Source organism: Orbicella franksi, chromosome 12 (genome assembly GCF_964199315.1).
Source record: "Orbicella franksi chromosome 12, jaOrbFran1.1, whole genome shotgun sequence".
Taxonomy (NCBI): Eukaryota; Metazoa; Cnidaria; class Anthozoa; order Scleractinia; family Merulinidae; genus Orbicella; species Orbicella franksi.
Genome location: NC_138156.1, coordinates 7,596,555 through 7,616,725, shown reverse-complemented (window position 1 = coordinate 7,616,725; position 20,171 = coordinate 7,596,555). Strand labels below are relative to the sequence as shown.

At 38.3% G+C, this 20,171-nt stretch overlaps 1 protein-coding gene across 3 annotated transcripts; it reads right to left on the bottom strand.

Annotated features, from left to right (window-relative positions):
• Positions 1 to 77: 77 nt before the first annotated feature.
• On the bottom strand, positions 78 to 19,935 carry LOC145464435 (serine/threonine-protein kinase TAO1-like). Of its 3 annotated transcripts, XM_081448341.1 has the most exons (23): positions 19,838 to 19,935; positions 15,633 to 15,827; positions 15,136 to 15,207; positions 14,565 to 14,666; positions 14,200 to 14,245; positions 14,005 to 14,063; positions 13,832 to 13,880; positions 13,686 to 13,727; positions 13,181 to 13,241; positions 12,766 to 12,817; positions 12,457 to 12,496; positions 11,592 to 11,688; positions 11,416 to 11,497; positions 11,050 to 11,250; positions 8,933 to 9,085; positions 7,584 to 7,727; positions 6,785 to 7,018; positions 5,915 to 6,109; positions 5,532 to 5,708; positions 4,674 to 4,913; positions 3,774 to 3,986; positions 3,256 to 3,438; positions 78 to 2,135 (listed from the first exon to the last, which is right to left on the bottom strand). In XM_081448341.1, exons 2-23 carry the CDS (start codon positions 15,771 to 15,773, stop codon positions 1,854 to 1,856), a joined length of 2,865 nt encoding a protein of 954 aa, XP_081304467.1. In that variant the 5' UTR covers positions 15,774 to 15,827; positions 19,838 to 19,935; the 3' UTR covers positions 78 to 1,853. The 3 variants fall into 3 exon arrangements, with proteins under 3 accessions (XP_081304467.1, XP_081304469.1, XP_081304468.1); XM_081448343.1 differs by lacking the exon at positions 8,933 to 9,085 and having other exon boundaries at positions 19,838 to 19,934; XM_081448342.1 differs by lacking the exon at positions 19,838 to 19,935 and having other exon boundaries at positions 15,633 to 19,831.
• Between the last annotated feature and the right edge of the window lie 236 nt (positions 19,936 to 20,171).

Here is a 20,171-nt window from a genome sequence, read left to right as displayed (position 1 = left end):
TCACGCAGTACTTCCAGGATTGCGTGATAAACTCAAAGAAAGTCTCCGACAAAATTTCACACAGATCAACAAACGTCTGAAACAGATGAAATAAAATCTTTATTGCCTACTTTTATAATTCAAATTCATTGGCTTAAAATATTTACATACGCATTACAGCATCTTAAACCATTAAGTCCTGTAAGGAAATTTATCGTGAAAAGTCGCAACAACAGTACATATAGTACCCGCATCCAAAAAGACAACATGCACGACCCCCGTTACTATGTACAAATCAAGGAATCAACCCTCAGAGGATAATGAAGACATGCTACGACACAAGTACAAGATTTCTAATACACTTAAATATGCAAGATCCTCTTAACAGCAAATTGTTTAAAAATGGTCTCTTTAAAACTAATTCTCGATAAAAACAAGCACAGAAAGATGATTCAACAACCCATAAGTTTCATCTCGTTCGTAATTTGAGAGTTCTTTTCTGTTTTATCTTTTTTGTTCAAGGGAGTGGAGGGGGGGGGGGGGGTGGGTAAACTACAGTAGGAAAAATTGCTAACATAATCCGAGAGTCAACTAGACTTCTCTTTTAATTTTAATATTTACAGGACTAAGAAAGATTTTCACTGTGAAGTCCTGATGCCAACAAAAAAAAATCCTTACTTTCCTTCATAATTATTTTTTAAGAAAAAGTTGGCACGGGAAAAATTTGATCATATATTAAGACACTATCCTTTTGATGATCAGTTGATTGATTCTCCTGGCCTGAATGCTTCACTTTGTAATGATGTTGTAAGGAGAAATTGCATGATGATCACTAATCCAGTTGAACATTTTGCAGTCACACCCTTGGTGTAGCCAATGCCAATTTTTGAAGAAAAAAAAAGGCAACACTGTTATATTTTCAAACGAAGTCCAAAATCAAGCAAATCTGGGCCAGTCAACAATCAAAACGGTTGACAAAGAAATGAATTGAATTTCACATAGTTCAACATTGACAAGGAATTTTCTCTCTGCTACTGTACAAAAATAGACAACATACATCTGATGCAAGTCGTGTCACCTTTTTTAAAAAAAAAAACACAACTGATTCATTTAGGAGCGACTTGCATTAGGTTTTCTTGAAATATATTAGTTAAAATTACATGAATAAGCTTTCCCATACGGTCACTTCAATGCATCTCCAAAACAACCATCGAGGCACGTATCTTAATAAAGTGCAGCACCTCGATGAGCAGGTCTGCCACCAAACCCCCTCCACCCCGGACCGTGCTAGACTTCTGAATGAGGACTGCTGACAAGGAACTTCCACCCTGGCGACTTCCGCCTCGAGGCACGAAAGCGATGAAGAGGTGCCAAACACATATCCGAAGTCCAATAACATCACACAACACTACAATCTCCTCATAATACAACAATCACTCAGTGTTTGATACATGAAGAAGTCTTCAATTGGAAGTTTATTTCCTCCTTGCTGTTCTCGACCAAGGAAATCTGTGACCAAAACTCCGCGTTACGTCATGACGTGACAAAAAGAACCACAATTACGGTAACGCAATTTAAGTGTCGCGTGCTCCTTGATTTGTCAATAAACACAAAAGCATTCTCTGAGAGGCCACGTCACTGGCGAATTCCCGCGCGGATACCGCGCAAAAAGACAAGACACGCGCGATCGTCTCGTGGACCAGACGCCGACGAACCACGCTCGATAAATTCCGTATAGACTTTGAAAAATGTTAATATTTCTCTCATATATCCGTCGCCGAGGATATATCCGCCAGCGAGCAAATCACTGTCATTGATACTGCTGTGTACTTTATATTCTAGATTGGAAATGACTGCTGTCTGTTGCAGACCCGCTATACTCGCATGGGACCCGCACTAACATGTAGTCTCGCCTCGTCATTGCTCGGCTGTTGAACCACCGTGCCGTTGTTCTCCGTGCTTCTTGAACTGGTCGTGCTTGATGTACTCACGTTACTGATACTGCTGGTGCTCCTGTGTTTCAGCGAAAATGTGTTCGGTCCCGCTCCGGAGTTCGAGTTGGTGTCAAAATCCTCCAGCTCTCTCGCGTGTTTCAGTTCTAGTTCCTCCTGTCTCTGAGCTCGGATGTCCTGCAGGCGTGTGGTTTCTTGAAACATCTACAAAAAAACAAACAAAAATTCACAAACAATCCTCTAATTTATCACAAGTAAATTCACCTAGACAGGCAGACTAGAAGTGCGTAGTTTTAAACAGCTCTGAACAAATTAGTCACAGGATTTCACACATGAAGTATCTCCACATATCAATATAGTAACTCAGGGTATGACGCAAGGCCTCTGGCGAATGAATCAATGTGGTTTGGAACAGGGGTTTAAGTCGCGAAACTCGTTCGTGCCTCTAAACCCTTTGTCAACGACTATGGGGACGCTATCTACCCGCCATATGGGACAAACTGCTAAGAACTAACGAATATGGATTTGTGTTTGGTGATCCCAGATTCAATTCCTCAAAGCTTTGTAAATAGCCAACTGGTCTGCCTCCCGCCAGCTGGGATTTTTAACAAATTGCTGTTCTCAGGGTTTGTACCCTTTTTCAGAAACAAATTTCCAGTACTTTTCCAGGACTTTTCCAGGACTCAGATTGATTTTTCCAGGACTCTAAAATTTACAATAACCCTTTCACTCCCAAGATCTCAATGTTAATTCTCCTTACTGTCTGCCATACATTTCATATTTTTTTACTTGAGTTTGACAGATTTCCAGAACTTTCCAGGACCAGTAGCCCTTTTCCACGACTTTCCAGTCCTGGAAAATGCGACAGTAATATTCCAGGACTTTCCAGGTTTTCCAGGACCCGTACGAACCCTGTGTTCTGTTTACAATATTTGTTTGCTCATTTCAATGTCCTCGATTAGTACAGTAGTGTTCAAGACTGACACTTGAATAAAGTGAGTTATTTTATTTAATACTGTTCGCGAAACGACGTATGACGTCCACCTCGACCATCATTAAGTGATCAAGGCCTCAAAAGAGGACGAAATCTAGTGAGACTTGCCCACGGCTCTGTAGTTCACGCTCTGATTTGCCTTGTTAGCCCACTAACTTGTGCTTGCCGTGGACCGAGGCCACGCTATGATTCAACCTCTTGTTTCCATTAAATATTTACAAATTCCGTCATCCTGCTGCTCGTTCAATTTTGGATCCAAATATTTTCGAATTGGACCGCAGGTAGTTCCACTGCATGTAACACTGCAAGTTGAGATAGTACATGAGGTACCTTTTCTTCCAAGAGAGCCCTTCTGACGGAGACCTTATCCTGAAGGTCCGTTTCCTCGCGTTCGTGCTGAGCTCTAAGCTGCATGGTCTGTTTGCTCTGATAGGCACTCAGTAATTGCTCCTCCTGTTGAAGCTTGATTCGCAGCACTTCTTGTTCTCTTACTTGGCTTTCGTCCAACTTTAACTAAGGATCGATAGCAAACAAAACAGAAATTTTACGAGGGCGTAAAAGGTTACGATGATAAACAGAGTATCTATAGTGCCTGCATTAACAGATGGGCATAAGAAAGAAGCTATTTATCAGCTTGAACCTCATAAAGATTAACCGTATCAAGTGAAAGAAGACGTTTCAAGCTTCGTCAGAACGAAATCTGACGAAGGACTAACAATTGAAACGTAGCCTTCACCAACTTGCTACAGCTTATCAGCTTCATACTGATAAATAGCTCGCCGGCGCAGCCCAAACAGTTTCTTTAGAGACTAATAACATTTTCCATAAACCGACACTAAACTCCTAACCGTTTGTCTTTGCAGCATTTCAGAAATGCTCTGATCGTACTGTACGGAGAGATCCGCCATCTTTCTCATCTTCTCCTCGCGTAACTGCTTGGTGAGTTCCTTGTGCCGTTCTTTTGGTGCCTTCTCTAGGATCTGCTTCTGAAGGGCTTTGTACTGCAGAGTTTGCGTCTTGAGCGCGTTCCTGTATTGTTTCTTGATGTGCATTTCTCGGGCCTGAAAGAGGTCAAACTACATCGTCAGCACGTGCATAGCACACGGGAGTGACAGATCAGTAAGTAAGAATTCCTTCACTCTGAGTAGCTCGCGGATTTCGTGCGCGTGTGCGTTGTTTCGGCGGAGTTGGAGTTTAACGCAAGCGACAAAACCGCGAAGAGATTGGGGGATTCTCGCCTCGTCAGCTAAGCAGTCTATGACTGAGTTCATTTTACTGAAGAGCTATGCCAACGCCTGGAGAACCTACCCGTAAGCCTAGAATAATGTTGATCTGATGTCAAAGTTGTGGGTTTAAGTCCCAATGGAATCAATACAGATCCGGCAATCTTATTTTCATTTCCCGTAGTCCAGGCGTAGTCCAGCAGCATTGCTTTCAGGCACTCTCACACACACCATATTCTGCATAGGCGGTAGCAATTATTTTTACGTCAAACCGTTCGGAGCTTCACATGTCAGCTTGCGGTACTATTTTCTTAGGCCTGTGTAAGCGGGGACATACGGTGATTTAGCCAAAAAAGTAGTCTTTTCTTATTTTATCCGGGATAGTCGAGCGCGTGCGAACATCACATCGAACAAGGAACGTGACGCGCCATGCGTCCAGTCGCGCGAGGTGATTTTCGCGCTCGTTGCGTGCTCACCTTCTAGACTAACCCTAACCACATATTATACCTTACGAGACTACTTTACCTTTAGTGTCTTCGGCTGCATTTTCAGTTCAAACAGATGTTTCTTTCTGAGCTCCATCTCTAATCTCTTGTTATAATCGACTTGGCTGGTATATTCCGTCTGGTGCTGATTCTGTTGCTGGTCTCTTCTCAATCTGTGCACCGCATTCAAGTGTCTGAACTCTAGATCTTGTGTGCACTCGTGATGCCTGATCAGCATACTGTGCGATAGTTCATTCTGACTCTCCAGCATGTTCATCTCCTGTACAAAAAGCGTGTTTAACTAGTGAGATACTTTGTTGGAGTATAGGGCAATATTTGTTAACAATAATGGTTTTGATCTCCTCACTGGCGCAAATTTACCGGAAACTAAATTTAGCCAAGCAAACATAGACACGAAAAACGCCAGAGCAAAATTCGGAGTTTCTACTGTTTCCCGAATTACATTGTAAACAGTTTTAATTTTATGTAGCTAAGATATATTTTAAGGTGTAAATAGTGTCCCCAATTAGATTTTTACAGCTAAATACCTTTGACACTTAAAAAGAGTCTTTCATCCATCCGTTCAATCATACATTCAGAGACACATACCAAACCCATTATGATTGAACGAATTCAAGCTCTGTCACGACATTTCGAGTTATTTTGGCCGCGTACAAAGATACTTGTAAATAGAAGGGATCCTGAAAATAGTCGTTTACTAAGATAGAAAAACTCCAACGAGATAATAACAATAATAAACCCTGAATAAACCATAATGAAACAAGGATAGTTAAGGATAGAGAAGATTAACACGGATTACAAACGACGAACTTGAGAAATTTAGGCTTAACTTTTCAAATTGCGCAAACCGCGACGTAGCTCCTTTAATCATCCTCACCTCAGTAAGTAACACTTTTTCCAAGTTCTGCCGTTGTAGGAGTTGTTCTCGGCGAAACTTTCTGAGTTCAGCATTGCGCACAATGTCATGTTCATGCACCTTTTCTCGCAGAGCGTTTTCCTGGGCGGCGTGTAACGAGTTTTTCCTTCCCTGGTAGGACGAACGGTTGCTCTGGTCCTGCAATAGAAAATAAGACGCGCACTTTGATTAGTTAAAAGCAGAGATACAATATGTGTCCTATGATTGGCAGAAGAAAAGAGAGATCACATCGCGATGGCGATCTACACGTCGATAAACAACCGACTTTATTTTGTGTTTGGAGACGAGATTTTAACATCACTGAGTTTGACACCCCGAGTGAAAGTCAAAGCAGGAGAACAAACCTTTTTGAACTGGTTCTTGGCAGCTTTGTAAGCCGCCTTCTGATCAGAAAGAAACATTTTCATGTCGTTGTCATGCTTGTCTTTGATGTGTTTAAGCAGTCGCTTCTCATCTGCTGACATCTGTTTCAGCTTTTGTTCCATTTCAGTCTTTTGCCTGGTCCTCAGTTTTTCCAAGTCCTTTTCAAACTGGTGCACCTGAAAAAACGACAAACAAAATTAACAAAGACATAACTGAAATACAAACACCAAGTCGTAAAAAAAACAGATTATCACGTGTAAAGTTCAGCTGAAAGGTCGCACACTAAGGGTTTTATCTAAGAACAAAGTTACAAAACAATTAAGGAGCTTATAAGCAGTACCAACAGAAAGAAACATTGAATAGCTTTCACTTAAATGATCAAACACGGGGGTTTTCTCTACAGTGTTAAAAGTAAGAACCCTTTTGGAATGCGTACTAAACATTGCCATGTGAAATTACTGCTCCGTAGCTTTCATTTGAATGGCTACACACTGGGGTTGTAACCATACTACCAAACGAAAGTGCTGCACAACAGGTTTCGTTTAAGTAGTCTCATACGAAGGTTTCATTCTATAAATTTACAGTATGCACACACGACGCCACGTTTTCTTGACAATTTACAATGTTTTTTTTCAAAGAGGGCTCCTTGGATAAAACATAACCATCCAAGTTTGCACACACTGCAAAAGTATTAGTCTAGAAGTTAGGATCCGAACGAAAAAACAAATTTGTACAAGCTACTCTACAGAAAAGGTTTGACAGTTTGACAGCGCATTGTAAGGCCCACCTTGTGTGGAAAAACAGACAAACAAAATAAACAAAACAAATAAGCAGACAACAACTCAATGTACCTGTTGGTCGTATTCCCTGTCGAGATTCCTGCGGTGGTCGTTCATCTCCATCTGTAGTCTGCCCTCCAGTATGCGCACTTCCTTCTGATGATTCTGCCGCAGTTTCTTGTACACCTCCAGCTGGTCTCTCATCTCATCTCCCTGCCTGTTGTGTTCCTGATGTTGCCTAGCAATCAGGTTTTGAGGCCGGATGGTGGCAAACCTGTCGTCATCTTCACGGTGGTGCTGTTGCAACTAAAATGAAAGGAATGAAAAATTATTTATTGACAAATGATCAGGCAAAAAAAACAACAACAATTTTATTTACACATGCATTTACAGTTTTATAAAAAAATATACATAAATAGAAGGGCAGAAAAAGAATGTACATTTGAGTCTGGAGACTGAAGTAACCCAAACGCTTTCTAGTCAGTTTCCAGTTATTGTAAGGTTTCTATGGATATTGAGAGAATACAGAACCGTTAAGACAAGATAGGTATGTGTACATGGTATAATAGAATGGAGGAAACCACTACAAGTTTTCATAATGTTGTTCAGACAGTAAGTAAAATTTCAGTTGTTTAAAGAAGTTGAAGGCACTGAGATCTTAAAGGTGAGTGGGGATATTGTCCCAGAGAATAGTCGCTGTGTAAGCTATTGTTTGTTTTCCAGAATTGGTACATAACAACATGCTGGTAAGTCACTATTGATAGAATGGCCTGCCTAGACTAGCACTAGCTATCTGCAGGCCAGTCCAACTGTTAAGTGTAACTGATTAAGAAATAAAATGATTGACTGTATTTGAGTTTTTTATGCTTACACTGATAGAGGAAACTTCAAAGGATGAACTTCCAGGGGTAGCTGCCTCACTGTCTTGTTCAACTCCTTGCAAGCTGTCTGTACTGCTAGCCACACTGGCTGTACTACTCACACTTGCCTTCTTGGTTTTGTCAAGCTCGGCACTCTAAAATGGAGATATAGAAGGTAAAGTCTGAGTGGGCCACGTGGTCAATACCACCAGGTTTATCCTGGTTTTCATAGCGTTTAAGCAACTAGGAGCATATCTTCTCCCCCCTGGATGGGATGTTACTACATCACAGGGTTAGCCCCAGTGTTACATTCACAAGTATCCATTTTTACACCTGATAGGAGAGAGGCACTGTGAGAGTAATGTGCCTTGCCCAAGGTCGATAATTGACAATTACTGTGAAGGAGATTCAACTGTATTTAGCTAATGCAACCACCAATTAAATCAATGGATAATTTTTATTCAGCTTAGAGCTGATGCTTACAATATTGTTAAAGTTTACCTGTCATTTTAAAATTTTTAATATTATGTAAAACATGCAAGAAAAGTGAGGAAAATGGGAAAAAGAAAGGAACGTTGAGTGATATAAGAATGAAGTGACTGATAAGATAGTGAGGTTCAACGATTCACAAAGATGTGAAAAATGAACGATAGTTATTTCTTTGCTATTGATGAGTAAAGAACAATGTAGGCAATATAAAATAGCAATAAGGTGACTGAGTGGAGACAATTTATTATGTACAAGTATGAATAGAGGCTGAACATTTTGGACGACATATAAGTGATATTGACAAAGCCCTCTCACACGAACATGTACTAAGTAATCATAAAATTCTATATAAAAATTTGAAAAGAAAAAAGTAATTAAGGGGTACACTGTAACGTTTTGGTGAATAAAGGGAAGACAACAGATGAGTAAGACACCCAATTAATGTGGAACTGTCCAGTTACAGTGCACCTAAATAACATACACTGTTGAATACCACAAGTATGATACATAGATTTATAATTCCCCTAGTATAGATTTTACACAGTTTTAGGAGAAGCTAGTTAAAGATTAAAGATTGAAGACTTTCCAATTACACACAGGTGTGACACATAAACTGACAAGAAGTAAATATTGACACATTAACATACAATAAATAATTATAACACCTGCTATTAGCCAATATGGTTCAAGAATTTTGTTATAGTCCAGATTAAGAAACCTTGTCCATGCACCGGCTGCTTAATTTCTTAATGACGGTATACCCAGAAAAAAATGTTAGCAAATGATAATGATGATGACGACAATGACAATGATAGTGATTCTAGAATAGTACGAGGTTTGGATGCGCATGCAACAGATGTGCAGACAGAACCTGTGCAGATCTGAAGTGAAGAAATGATGATGATGAAGATAAGGAGTCTTCAGAAAAGGCCAAGCTGTCCTCAGATGCTGTAGGCCCGTCCCCTTCTTCCAACACCCCATCAAAGTTTACATGGCATGCTGACGTGGGAACAATGAATACAGACTGAAGTGCAGATAAGAGAGAAAGAAAAGAAGACCTTTAGCAAGCCGAAGGGCAAGATCTCCACATAAAAATTCTCCTTACCAACTTCCATGCATGGCTATATCATTAGTGGGGAGAATATTAATCTGATTAAGTCAATAGTTGCAACCAGGCTTTTAGCCAGAATTTGAAAAGTAGATACCCAAAACACGATAAATTATTTCTAAAGCAAAATGTACAAAATAAAACAATTTTCCTTAAAATGTGGTCATCCACAGGATGCCTGGACAACCATCTGGCTAAAAGCCTGAGAATAACAGTAATGTTGTATTTGCCAACAATTATACAACAACTACCTATCTACATACATGTAAAAGTTCACTTTGATTAGCAGAAAAGATTTCATGTTGTTTAATTTACAGGGCTGCAATGATACAATTCCTCACAATACCATACATTTCTCAATACAAGTGAAAAGATACGATACCATATGATACATAATTACAAACAACTGATAGGCGAAGACGAGCTGCGAGGAACGGACAAACCATGTGTTTTGTCCATGGGCAAATAAGACTGTTTCAGCTGACAATTAATTGGAACTGTACATGCTTTTGTTCTGCCGTCTTCAAAGATACGTGACCAGACGTATGCAAAGCAATACAAAGCAAGGATGGAACTTTTTTCCCTTTCCCAGGTCCCTTTGTTTAATAAATAGCTCTGAAAGGGCTTGGACTTGGGGAAGGAGTCATAAAAGACACAATCACAATATCATAATATTGCAATATCTTGTCATAATATCTATATTCATATCGTGGCAAAAAATATCGCAATTCATCGGTGCATCGGTGTATCATTGCAGCACTATCAATTTAACAACTCTTAAAGTCATGTAAACCCTACAATTAATTTCTTTTTAATGTTAAATCGTATGCCACAAATTTAAGACTCGTTGATAACCTCTGCCATATTAGTTTGCAAGTTATACTCACCTTACCTTAGGGAAATCATTTTACAGTAATTACATTTCACCAAAAAGAACTTACAATATTGCAAAGTGATATAGGCAGATTTTTTTTTTCTTTTTCACGTAGTAATGCGACACAACATGAATTCGCAAGTCAGGCGGTGAATGTCCTTTGAATGAAACACACTTACATGTACCACATCTTACAGTCATAAAATTGTTTGCTTTAAATTTACTAGACCTAAATTTAGCTGCAATGGGGTAGTGGATTTGTGGAACACTTTACTGTTGGATGTCTGTTTAGCATCAAGTGTTAAAATCACTAAGTCTGGTTAAGGTATTTACTAGTTTGTGGGTGTCTTTATTTACATTTTAATATGTACCGGTACATAAATAATACTTTTCTTCAAATGTATCTTGTATTTAGAAATCAAGGTGATCTGTCCAAGAAGGGGTTTCTTTATTTAATTACAGATCATCTTTACATCTTTTTGGGAGAGCAGCTGTGGCACAGTGGCGAGAGCGCCCGCCTCCCACCAATGCGGCCCGGGTTCAAATCCTGGGCCCGGTGTCATAAGTGGGTTGAGTTTGCTGTTGGTTCTTGTCCTTGCTCTGAGGGTTTTTCTCTGGGTTTTCCAGTTTTCCTCACAAAAATCAACATTAATTTTTCTAAATTCCAATTTGATCGGGAATTCAAGGGCCACAGGTTTGTCAGTTGTAAGACTGTTGTGTGTCACCCTTGTTAAACAAAGTTAATTAATTAATTAATTAATTAATTAATTAATTTACTTATTTATTAATTTATTTATTTACTACTTATTTTGTTCTCTATTGTTTGTTCAGCTTTTCCTCTTTTTCTGTTGTTTTTATTCCTATGCCATTACATTGTTAGCTTCTCCTTTGACAAGTGTTCAGCAATGTGCTTGGTTTCTCAAATGATACTGTATTTCCAGTTGGGGTAGACACAAACAGAAACACCTGCATATAAATCCAAAAAGTACAATAAAAAAATACATACCGCCTCTGACTTATCATCATCATCTTCAGTCTCAGCTATCGAGCTATCACCTTCTTCATTTACTTCTCCGCTAGGATCACCCATTATCATCTTCTTCATTTTGCGGTAATTCATGTTGTCCAGAGCTCTTACAGCTTGTTTTGTTCTCTCAATCAGCTCCAGGATGATTCCCTCAGGACGTGGTTGTGATACAAATGGATGCTAATGTTAAAACAATAACACAAGTGGGTTTAATGGTTGATTTACTGTATTTACTTACCCAACAAATTCTCCTAACAAGCACACCAAGAAAAGCTTAGGGATCAGTAACGAGAATTTGTTTATTGATAATGGATGTAAATTGACCTGCTCTCATTTACTACTTACCTGAAGTAGATCCTCAGCTGTGGGTCTGTTGGCTGGCTGTTTCCTCAGGCATAGCTGCACAAACTCCACAAAACATGCAGACCTTGCATTGCAAAAACAAAATACATCAGTTATGTTAGCTTTAAAATATTCAGACGTTTGTACCATCAAAACAAATCTGCACTTTATCAGCTTACCAGCTGTCTGGAGTGGTCAACATTGGAGGATCATTCTGTGCAATATGGTAGAGAGCACTCATCGCATTCATGTTAAACAGCGGAGGCTTTCTTTCAGCTGGAAGAAAAATTTTGTTTAGGTCTATTAACACCCAGAGTACCATAAAATTCCCCCTTAAAGCCCTAGGCTTATATAACTTCATAAGGGATTTTGGGTTGGCTTACAGTACAAATAGGGGGGGGGGGGGGGGGAATCTTATATCTGGGAAGGGGACATGTAAGTGGAATGAAGAAATGTTTTGGAACAACATGATAAAATGTATCTGAGAAACAAATTAAAGCAAACATACCATTACATTTAGAGCTATTACCCTATTACCCTTTTACCCCACTACCCTATAACTTTCAATTAAAAATTTTGATGTTTGTAGAGAAACGCAAAAGGAAAGCACTTATAATGCATCAGATGGACATATCTGGGGGGCTTATATCTGGGAGGATACTGACATGGGAATTTACGGTATATTGATAACGCAATTTGGGAGTATCCATGATCTGCAGGCAAGAAAAAGGGTTCACGTTGTATCGATCTGATTACCAGGGTATCACCATGTAACTGACCATGCAGCAAGAATGAAATTTCACCAGCATTACCTTTGGGTGTACGTGTAGATAAACAAAATTTGCAGCAAGTCCTTCTGGGCAGACAACCCAAGGCAAAGATGCATCTAATATGAGTCGCTACTAATTACATTTGTACAGTGGTACTGCAAAGCATTGTAACCAATCTGCTTTGCAGGAAATTCACAAACTTTAGAATCATCTTTTGAATTCTGGCTGAATTGCTCCAAACAGTGCGAATATTTTAAACAAGAGAAAAACTTACCCAGTTCAACACATGTGATTCCTAAGGACCACACATCCACCTGTGGGCGCAAAGCAAGCATTAAGATTGGTCTGCAGGAATTACTAGAAAATGGGTACTGCAAACTATCTTCACTACTTACAAGCACCAAAACTGGTTTTGATTTAGATATGTGTGTAGTTCAAGTAAATTAATACTGATGGTAAAACTGCAGTATGGAATATTTCACCAGATGTGAAATTTTGAATTTACATGCAATTTCCACCACAGTATGCTCAATTTTTCTACTATTTCAAATACAAAATTTGTCATCAAGTACACATGACACACCTTTCCATCATACTGTCCTTCATCCATAGCCAAGATGACTTCAGGAGCCATCCTAAGAAAGAACCAAACCCATGATTAATATTTGTTTTGAAGTAAAATGTACTGTACATGTAGCTCTGATGACTGTTTATAGCCTTGTTACTGTTCAAAGTAATTTTGTAGGAACAAGGCTGAGAACCAGGGGTTTCAACAAGAGTTGGCAACTGGCAAAATGTGCTGGCATCTATGTCTAGCAAAATTCACTTAAATTTACTGCCTACTTTTTCAGAAATTAGCAATATTTTAGTAGAAGTTGAACTTCCATTGGCCAGCAGTTATGGCCACCAGCTTAAAAACATATTGAAAACCCTGCAGAACCCTTGCCTGCCACTCAGTTTCTCTCTAAGTACAGAAGCAAAACCAAAAAGTCTCTCACCAATATGGTGTCCCCACAAAAGAATTGGCTGGAGCAGCAAGAGCAGCTGAGCCAAAATCCGCTGAAGAGGAAAGAATAGAGTTGTTTAAAATAAGATATGCCAAAAAAATTATTGACAATAAAAGATCAAGTCAGGGCTGTCAGTAAGTTAAGAGTCAGCTAGCATACCCAATGTAACAGGTGTTACGGGTCATGACCCAAGTTAAAGTCATCATCATCGTTAACTTGATTACCCTCGAATTTACAGAGCAGCATTGCTACTAATTTGCAAATATCAAACATTTGTGAATACAGATCTTGTTGTTTGAATTCTCAGAGGAATAAATTTTGACTTACACCATCATGTGATGAAGCCACATTTTTCATACAATTTGCTTATTATAGGGTTACTGCCTGATCCTTTCATTGTCATTCTTGAATATCCCAGTAAAAACACATGATGGAGAAGTTAAGTACAACCAATCAAAGGAAAAATAATGTACAAGGAAACATCCCAAAGCCTTACCTAGTTTAACGGTTCCATCCTCAGTCAATAGAACATTTCCAGCTGGAGAAAAGAGAAAAAAGATCAAAACCTTCCAGTTACCAAAAAAAAAAAACACTGCAACTCATGAAACAAATATCAATGACAAAGCACCTGCAAGAACTTACCTTTGACATCTCTATGAATTCGTCCATTTCTGTGTAAATATCTAAGTCCCTGTACAGAGCAAGAAAAGCATGATCACATTTTCAGTATCTCAGGATGAAGTCGTCAGAGCTGTAACTGACACTAAAGGAGTTTGTGAAGATTTTTTGAAAACAAGCCAAGATGATATATGTACCTGTAATGCATCTTGACATATTGCAGCAATCTCTACTTCTCTAAGAGGTTTCTTGTGCACTGCAAGAAGAAAGAAAACACAATGAATTTTCATCTGTCAACTTTGACATCACAATTTTCTCTTGTATCGCTTTCTTGATCAAGCAAGTCTGAAGTAGACAGTGATCATACAATTGACACAAGACATTTAACTTACCTTCCAAAATATCTGAAGCTGATCCTACACAATATTCCATAACAAGCTAAAAGAAAAAAAGAAAATAAATATTTTACATAGACCTGCCGTACATATAATATGTGCAAGCCACTTACAGTAGTGTGTTTATTTGGTATTCGAAACTGGACTCAGCTGGTGGCTATATGGTAATTGTTCATATGAAAATGTTCAAAACATAGACAGTTATTGTTTCCCTTAGCTGCATTTTACAGATGTGAATACAATAAGCCAAAGACAGTAGGAATGCAATTTGCATGTCTGCGATTAATTAAGGCTACAGAATAGATGAACTAACTGTTTATTGTACAATGTGCTAAAGACAAAAGGTAGTAAAATTTGCCTACCCATGCCGTATGATCTTTCAAATGGCATCCTTTGTAGCTAATAGTATTCTTGTGATTACAAAGCTTTAGAAATTTAACTTCTTTTACAATATCCTGCCATTTCTACAATGTAAAAAAAAGATAACAGTTTGTGAAATTGCATTTGATATTATCAAAGAAATAAAATAGCCAAAAAAACCAGCCCCTTTACTTAGATGATACCCCACCTCCATGGCTGGAAAATCCCCATAACCCAGCCTTGAGCCCCCATTCCCAGCAACCATCCCACTGATAGGATCATTGGCATGATGGATAAGAGGGAGGGATGGGAGGGGAAAAAGGCTAGTACTCAGTAAACTCCTTAGGGTTAGGGTTAGGGTTTTAATGCTTCAAACTGAGTACCAAACTTAAGAACACTGCAACACGTTACAATGAATTGATGAAATGCTATTTGTGCCCACAAAGGAGAGCTGGACTGTTGATTGTTCAGATTTAAGACCACTGACAGGAAACATTTGTTGTTCACTTGGTTAAACCATCATTTAACTGCATGAAAATAATGAATGAAATTAACGCTGCATTTTCCACTGACCTCACTAGACTGTTTGCCACTGTAGGACATCTTCTTGATTGCCACCACCTCATTTGTTCTGGAATTTCTGGCCTGAAAGGAACAAAATACAATTGCATTAGTCATGTCTAGTATAGGGCAACATTAGAGCATCTATCCATAATTGAATAACAGCTGTAGAAGATGTGTAAATTTAATTTCTGATTGTTGATTTATGGAGTGGTTTTCAACTGAGTGTCGAAACTAATCAAGTAATCAAGCAATTACTTTGGGTTTGGCTTTGGTTTTACTACGATTTGAGATTGGCTCAGTAGTCTGTCTAATTGGTAAGTAATAGGTTTGGTTTTGGTTTCATGACACTCTGTTGCATCTTGCACAAACTATTGTTAGTTATTCACTTTTTAATACACATAACACAGACAAAGTGAAAGCTTGTGGTTGAACATTGTTCAATTAGCTCAATTACCAAAACTTGGGAGCTGATTTACAATGGTTTTAGCAAATCCCATGAAACTTACATAGTACACAGCACCAAAGCTGCCATGGCCGATTTCTCTTAGCTCTATAAAAAGTTTCTCTGGGTCTTGTTCATCAAATAAGCCTGCAGTCTCTGAATTCCTTCCTAAGAATCCACCCTTACCATGCCCTGCTAAGGGCATAGCCGCATCAGGACCCCGCTGTCCACAAAGAAATGAAGTACCCTTGTCTAAAGCCTGGAGAAAAAAAGATCAACATATCAACATCATGAAAATTTGAGACAAAAGACTGATAACTTTTCCTGAGATGATGCTCAACCAACACAAATTAATGTCAAATGCCACCTCCTCGTCTACAGTGTACTTGTCAGCTGCAGCTGTTGTTACGTTTGGTGGGGAAGGTAACTACATGTAAAACTAATGTTTGTTGTGCCTTGTGTTTTCTGGTATATACAGACCCCACCAATACAAATTGTGGATAACAGTATCCACTGGATAAAGAAATCACCAGTTCAAACATGTACTTAAGTGTTAAAAAAGCCATATGCCATCTACTGGGTAGTGGTTTATTCAATGAATAGCATTGTCTTCTGAATTTTCTGAATGGCATGAATCTTTTCTTGAAAATGAGCATCTTGAATTTGGTTAAAGGCATCAAGATCCTTACATTTATATTGGTTGTAGAAGTTGCTGTGATTCGGACCAAAAAACCAATTGTGTCAGCAAAATTAATATATTTGTTAAACACATTCCCATCACATTAAAAGAAAATATATATCCTTTAAAGAATTGTCTAACATCCACAATTCAATTCTAGTTTAAGCTTCTACTTACAATTTTTGGAAACAAAAAAGTAGGACACACAATGATAAATTACTTCTTACAGTGGAACTAAGCACATAACCCTTACAAAGTAAAGTAACAACTAACTTTCTGATCACCAAAGACAAAATTAATCTCTTCACCTACCCACATGTATATATGTAACATTTGCAATATATCAACTCCTTTGTTGTTTTTCAGTTTCAATTCCAAGTAAGCAACATTATTGATACTATCTTTTAATGAGAGCTAGTAAATACACGTGTATAAACTAGAAAAGAGTTCACCCCATTAAAATCCTTTCATAGAATTTGAATGACTCACAGAATTTTTTGCTTTTCAGTTTCAATTCAAGTAAGCAACACTGTTAATAATACTATCTTTTAATGACAGCTAGCAATTATATAAATTAGTTAATAGTTCAACTCAAAAGAAATTTGAAAGAATTTGAAAGTCTCACATAAGTTCAGGGAAAATTAACATGAAGATGGTCATCTGTGCCATTCTATGTTACACATTTAACTTGAACCAAAACAACATAATGTCTCAGCTGAAACACGGCAGGAAATATGATTAAAACGAGCAACAGCACCAGCCTCCTTCTAATGAAACGAAATATGAAAGAAGCAGAGAAATTCTTTATTAAGAGCCACCAAATATTCCTTCTAAAGTAGTAGGGAACACAAAATTCCTACATAAATGTACATCTACAAAATATAGGTCACAGCTTTGAACTAAAGCATAAATGGTAGTTTGACAAAGCTTTGACAATATACATGTACTCTTAATGTTCAACCACAATTAACATGGTTAGACATAAATTTTAAAGATACAATGTTGAAGCAAAGTTGTAATAAATTCGAACGACACATACCTATATTATAGGTATGTCTGCCCTGAAAATACAAACACTCCTTGAAGAATGCTCGTCAATTAGTTTCAAAACCAGAACAAATAAAATGTGGACAGGTCACAAAAAACAAATACATGTAAAATTTCCCCTTGATTCTAACAAAATTCTACTCTGCAGTATTGAAGAAAGGAGACTTTTCAGATTGATCCACTTGTAAACTAATAAACCTTAGCAAATTAGAGTTACCTAGGGTTCTCTAAACAACAATAAAGAAATAGAGAAGAATCAACTAATCAAAAATTAAGTATAAACAAATCAATCATTGGATTTCATAGGAGCATGAACAGTGACAGTAACTTTCAAAACTACATAAAATTGACAGACCCTGATCAGAAATCTAATCATTCAGAAAATCTTCTGTAGGAACATGATCTCTGGCATGGACAAGGAAACACAGAAGGTGATAAAAAGTTTATACCAAACATTTTAGTAGCATGGATGACAATCAAACTGTTCTAAAATTGACAAAGCAAGGTTAAACATTTAGGACTTATGAATTTGCTATCAAATTGCATCACTAGTATTACGCATAACTAAAAATGGACAGAAACTTAATCCCAAAGGTTACAAGTATGATGACACAAATTGAGGAACAAACACAAGCAGTGTCTGGGTGAGTCATAACAAGAGTGTGTTTAAAATAAAATTTAACGTATAAAATTTCATATCCTGAAAAAAAATCATCACAAAAAAACTGCTACTGAATTAAAAGTGATTGGGAATTGTATAACTTTTAAAACAACCAAAGTTGATAATTATCAAATAAAATTATTCAGTTAATTCCCGCTAAATGCACCCTTGAAACCGTGAAATTATAATTTATAGAGTACACATGCACACAAGTACATATTTAATTACATATTTCTTGCACATGTGGGTTACTAAGACATTTATTGCTGACACACAGGGATGATTAACTAATGAGCAGTGATTGCAGTATAGGTTAGTTTTTGACACGGTAGTTATAATACATTGTATAGCATTCAACACTATTTGTTCCTTTGGAACAGTCAAGATCTGAACATGAAAACAAACATTCAGCATTATGTTTAAGAATCTACAACGAAACACAATTTATTTGGAAGTCTAGGGACAGTTGTGATCTCAGTGGTATTGCCCAACTAAACAACACACTTAGTAACAAGGTTGTGTGAAAGATGACATCATGCAAAACTTTAGCACGTACTACAGCATGTTTTGGTAGGCGTGCTTAATGATGACCCAAAATCATGCTAAGTGAATACCGGGGTAAGAACATCAACAAAAATAAGGCACGTACGAGAAAAATTAAGAACTCGCAACTCGATCGGAGAGCACTTAGAGCTTTGAAATACTTTTGGGAAGCATCAACGGACATTGATGTTTCGATATTAATCGAACGTGCCGCTATCCAACTTGATGAAGGCATGTGAACTCTCGATATCACGTTATTTTTAAACAAGTTATCGCAACTATTTAGCCCGGTGCTGTTTCTTCATTGAAAGAAGTGTAAAAAGAATACTTACACACGGCATGCAGACTAGAAAACACTACGGCGGCTTCAGATAATTTCAAATAATCCCTTTGTCTTCTTTCACCGGAAATTAATCGATGTAAGTCGGTGCAATTCTCGTTTTCAGCTCTCGTTCTCCTCTAAGTGTTTCTAATGGATAAAAATTACGGAATGTTCGTTGCCGCCTTCGTCTACGATAGTTATTTACGTCTAAGGGATGCAAAAGGAAGGGAAGCGATGACAAAATACCTTGAAATAAAACAATTTTGATTGTCGACGCTCGCTCCGGAGAAGAACACTACTTTGTGGTACACATACCGGACATTCAAAAACGCATAGATCTTTCACACTATTGATTCAACACTTGCAACCTGACAAGAGACGACTAAAAGGCGAGGGTGATTTGCTCTTAAGTTCGTCCTAGAAATAATCGTTAAAACGACTTGCCATGTGGAGAGTTCCTAAATATAAAACAACGAACTGTGCCGATCGTAGCGACATCTAAAGAACCTCAGGGGTGCGCCCGAACATGGCCTCTCACTTCCTTGCGAATACAAAAGCGAACCTAAACAAACGGCCTTTGCCGGGCACAAAACATTTCTAGGACATGGATCAAATCAAACCTGTTCCACAAAACTACGCCGCCGCAGCGATTGTCTCGAATACACAAGATGGTTTGAATTCATGAGTTCACTTCGACTGATCTCTAAATAAACTGTGCGGTGAATTCACTTTCTTTCGCGAAACTTCAGTCCTCAAAACATGCCGCCACGGCTGAAATACGTGTCGAGATACGGTGCTGTAGTCAAGTTGAAGAGATGTGGCAAATCTAAATCGACGAGGCCGCCTTCAGTGCAGGGCTGATGCATGTGATCGGACGGTACAACACCACACTACAGTCGAAACCATTGTCCGACGGACGTACAGCGAGCGAAACGAAAATAGTTTGCCTTTCACGGTAGGGAATCTTGATTGGATCGTTCCGAAATAGAGAACAGTAATACTAAATCTAAAAATTACCTCTTATCCTTGATATCCTTGGACGAATCTTCATGAAACACAACAAAAACTCACAAAATGCAAATCACTCCCAAACATCTCCCCAACAACATGGCGACTTTCTTGCTCCTACGCTTGCGCATGACGTAAGTTCATCAACAATCCCGGTACCACCCCTATTGATTCTGATATGGCGCTCACCGGGGTAGACAGGGGACGGAAGTACACATTAACTAACAGTATGTTTTTTAAATCGATGTTTGCTTCCCTTTTCATCCTCTAGAGTCAAAATTGGCCAGAACTTCCTAATCTATGAGAAAACTAAAAAATGAAAGAACTTCAGAGAAAGTATTAC

Bases quoted from the DNA above. Each gene is read 5' to 3' on its own strand.
- LOC145464435 (XM_081448341.1), bottom strand. From the start codon at position 15,773: ATGCCCTTAGCAGGGCATGGTAAGGGTGGATTCTTAGGAAGGAATTCA. The intron at 13,881-14,004 runs GTACATATATCA...TGCTCTGTACAG, and splicing joins TATGTCAAGATGCATTACAG to GGACTTAGATATTTACACAG. The intron at 13,242-13,685 runs GTAAGGCTTTGG...TTTCCTCTTCAG, and splicing joins GGATGGAACCGTTAAACTAG to CGGATTTTGGCTCAGCTGCT.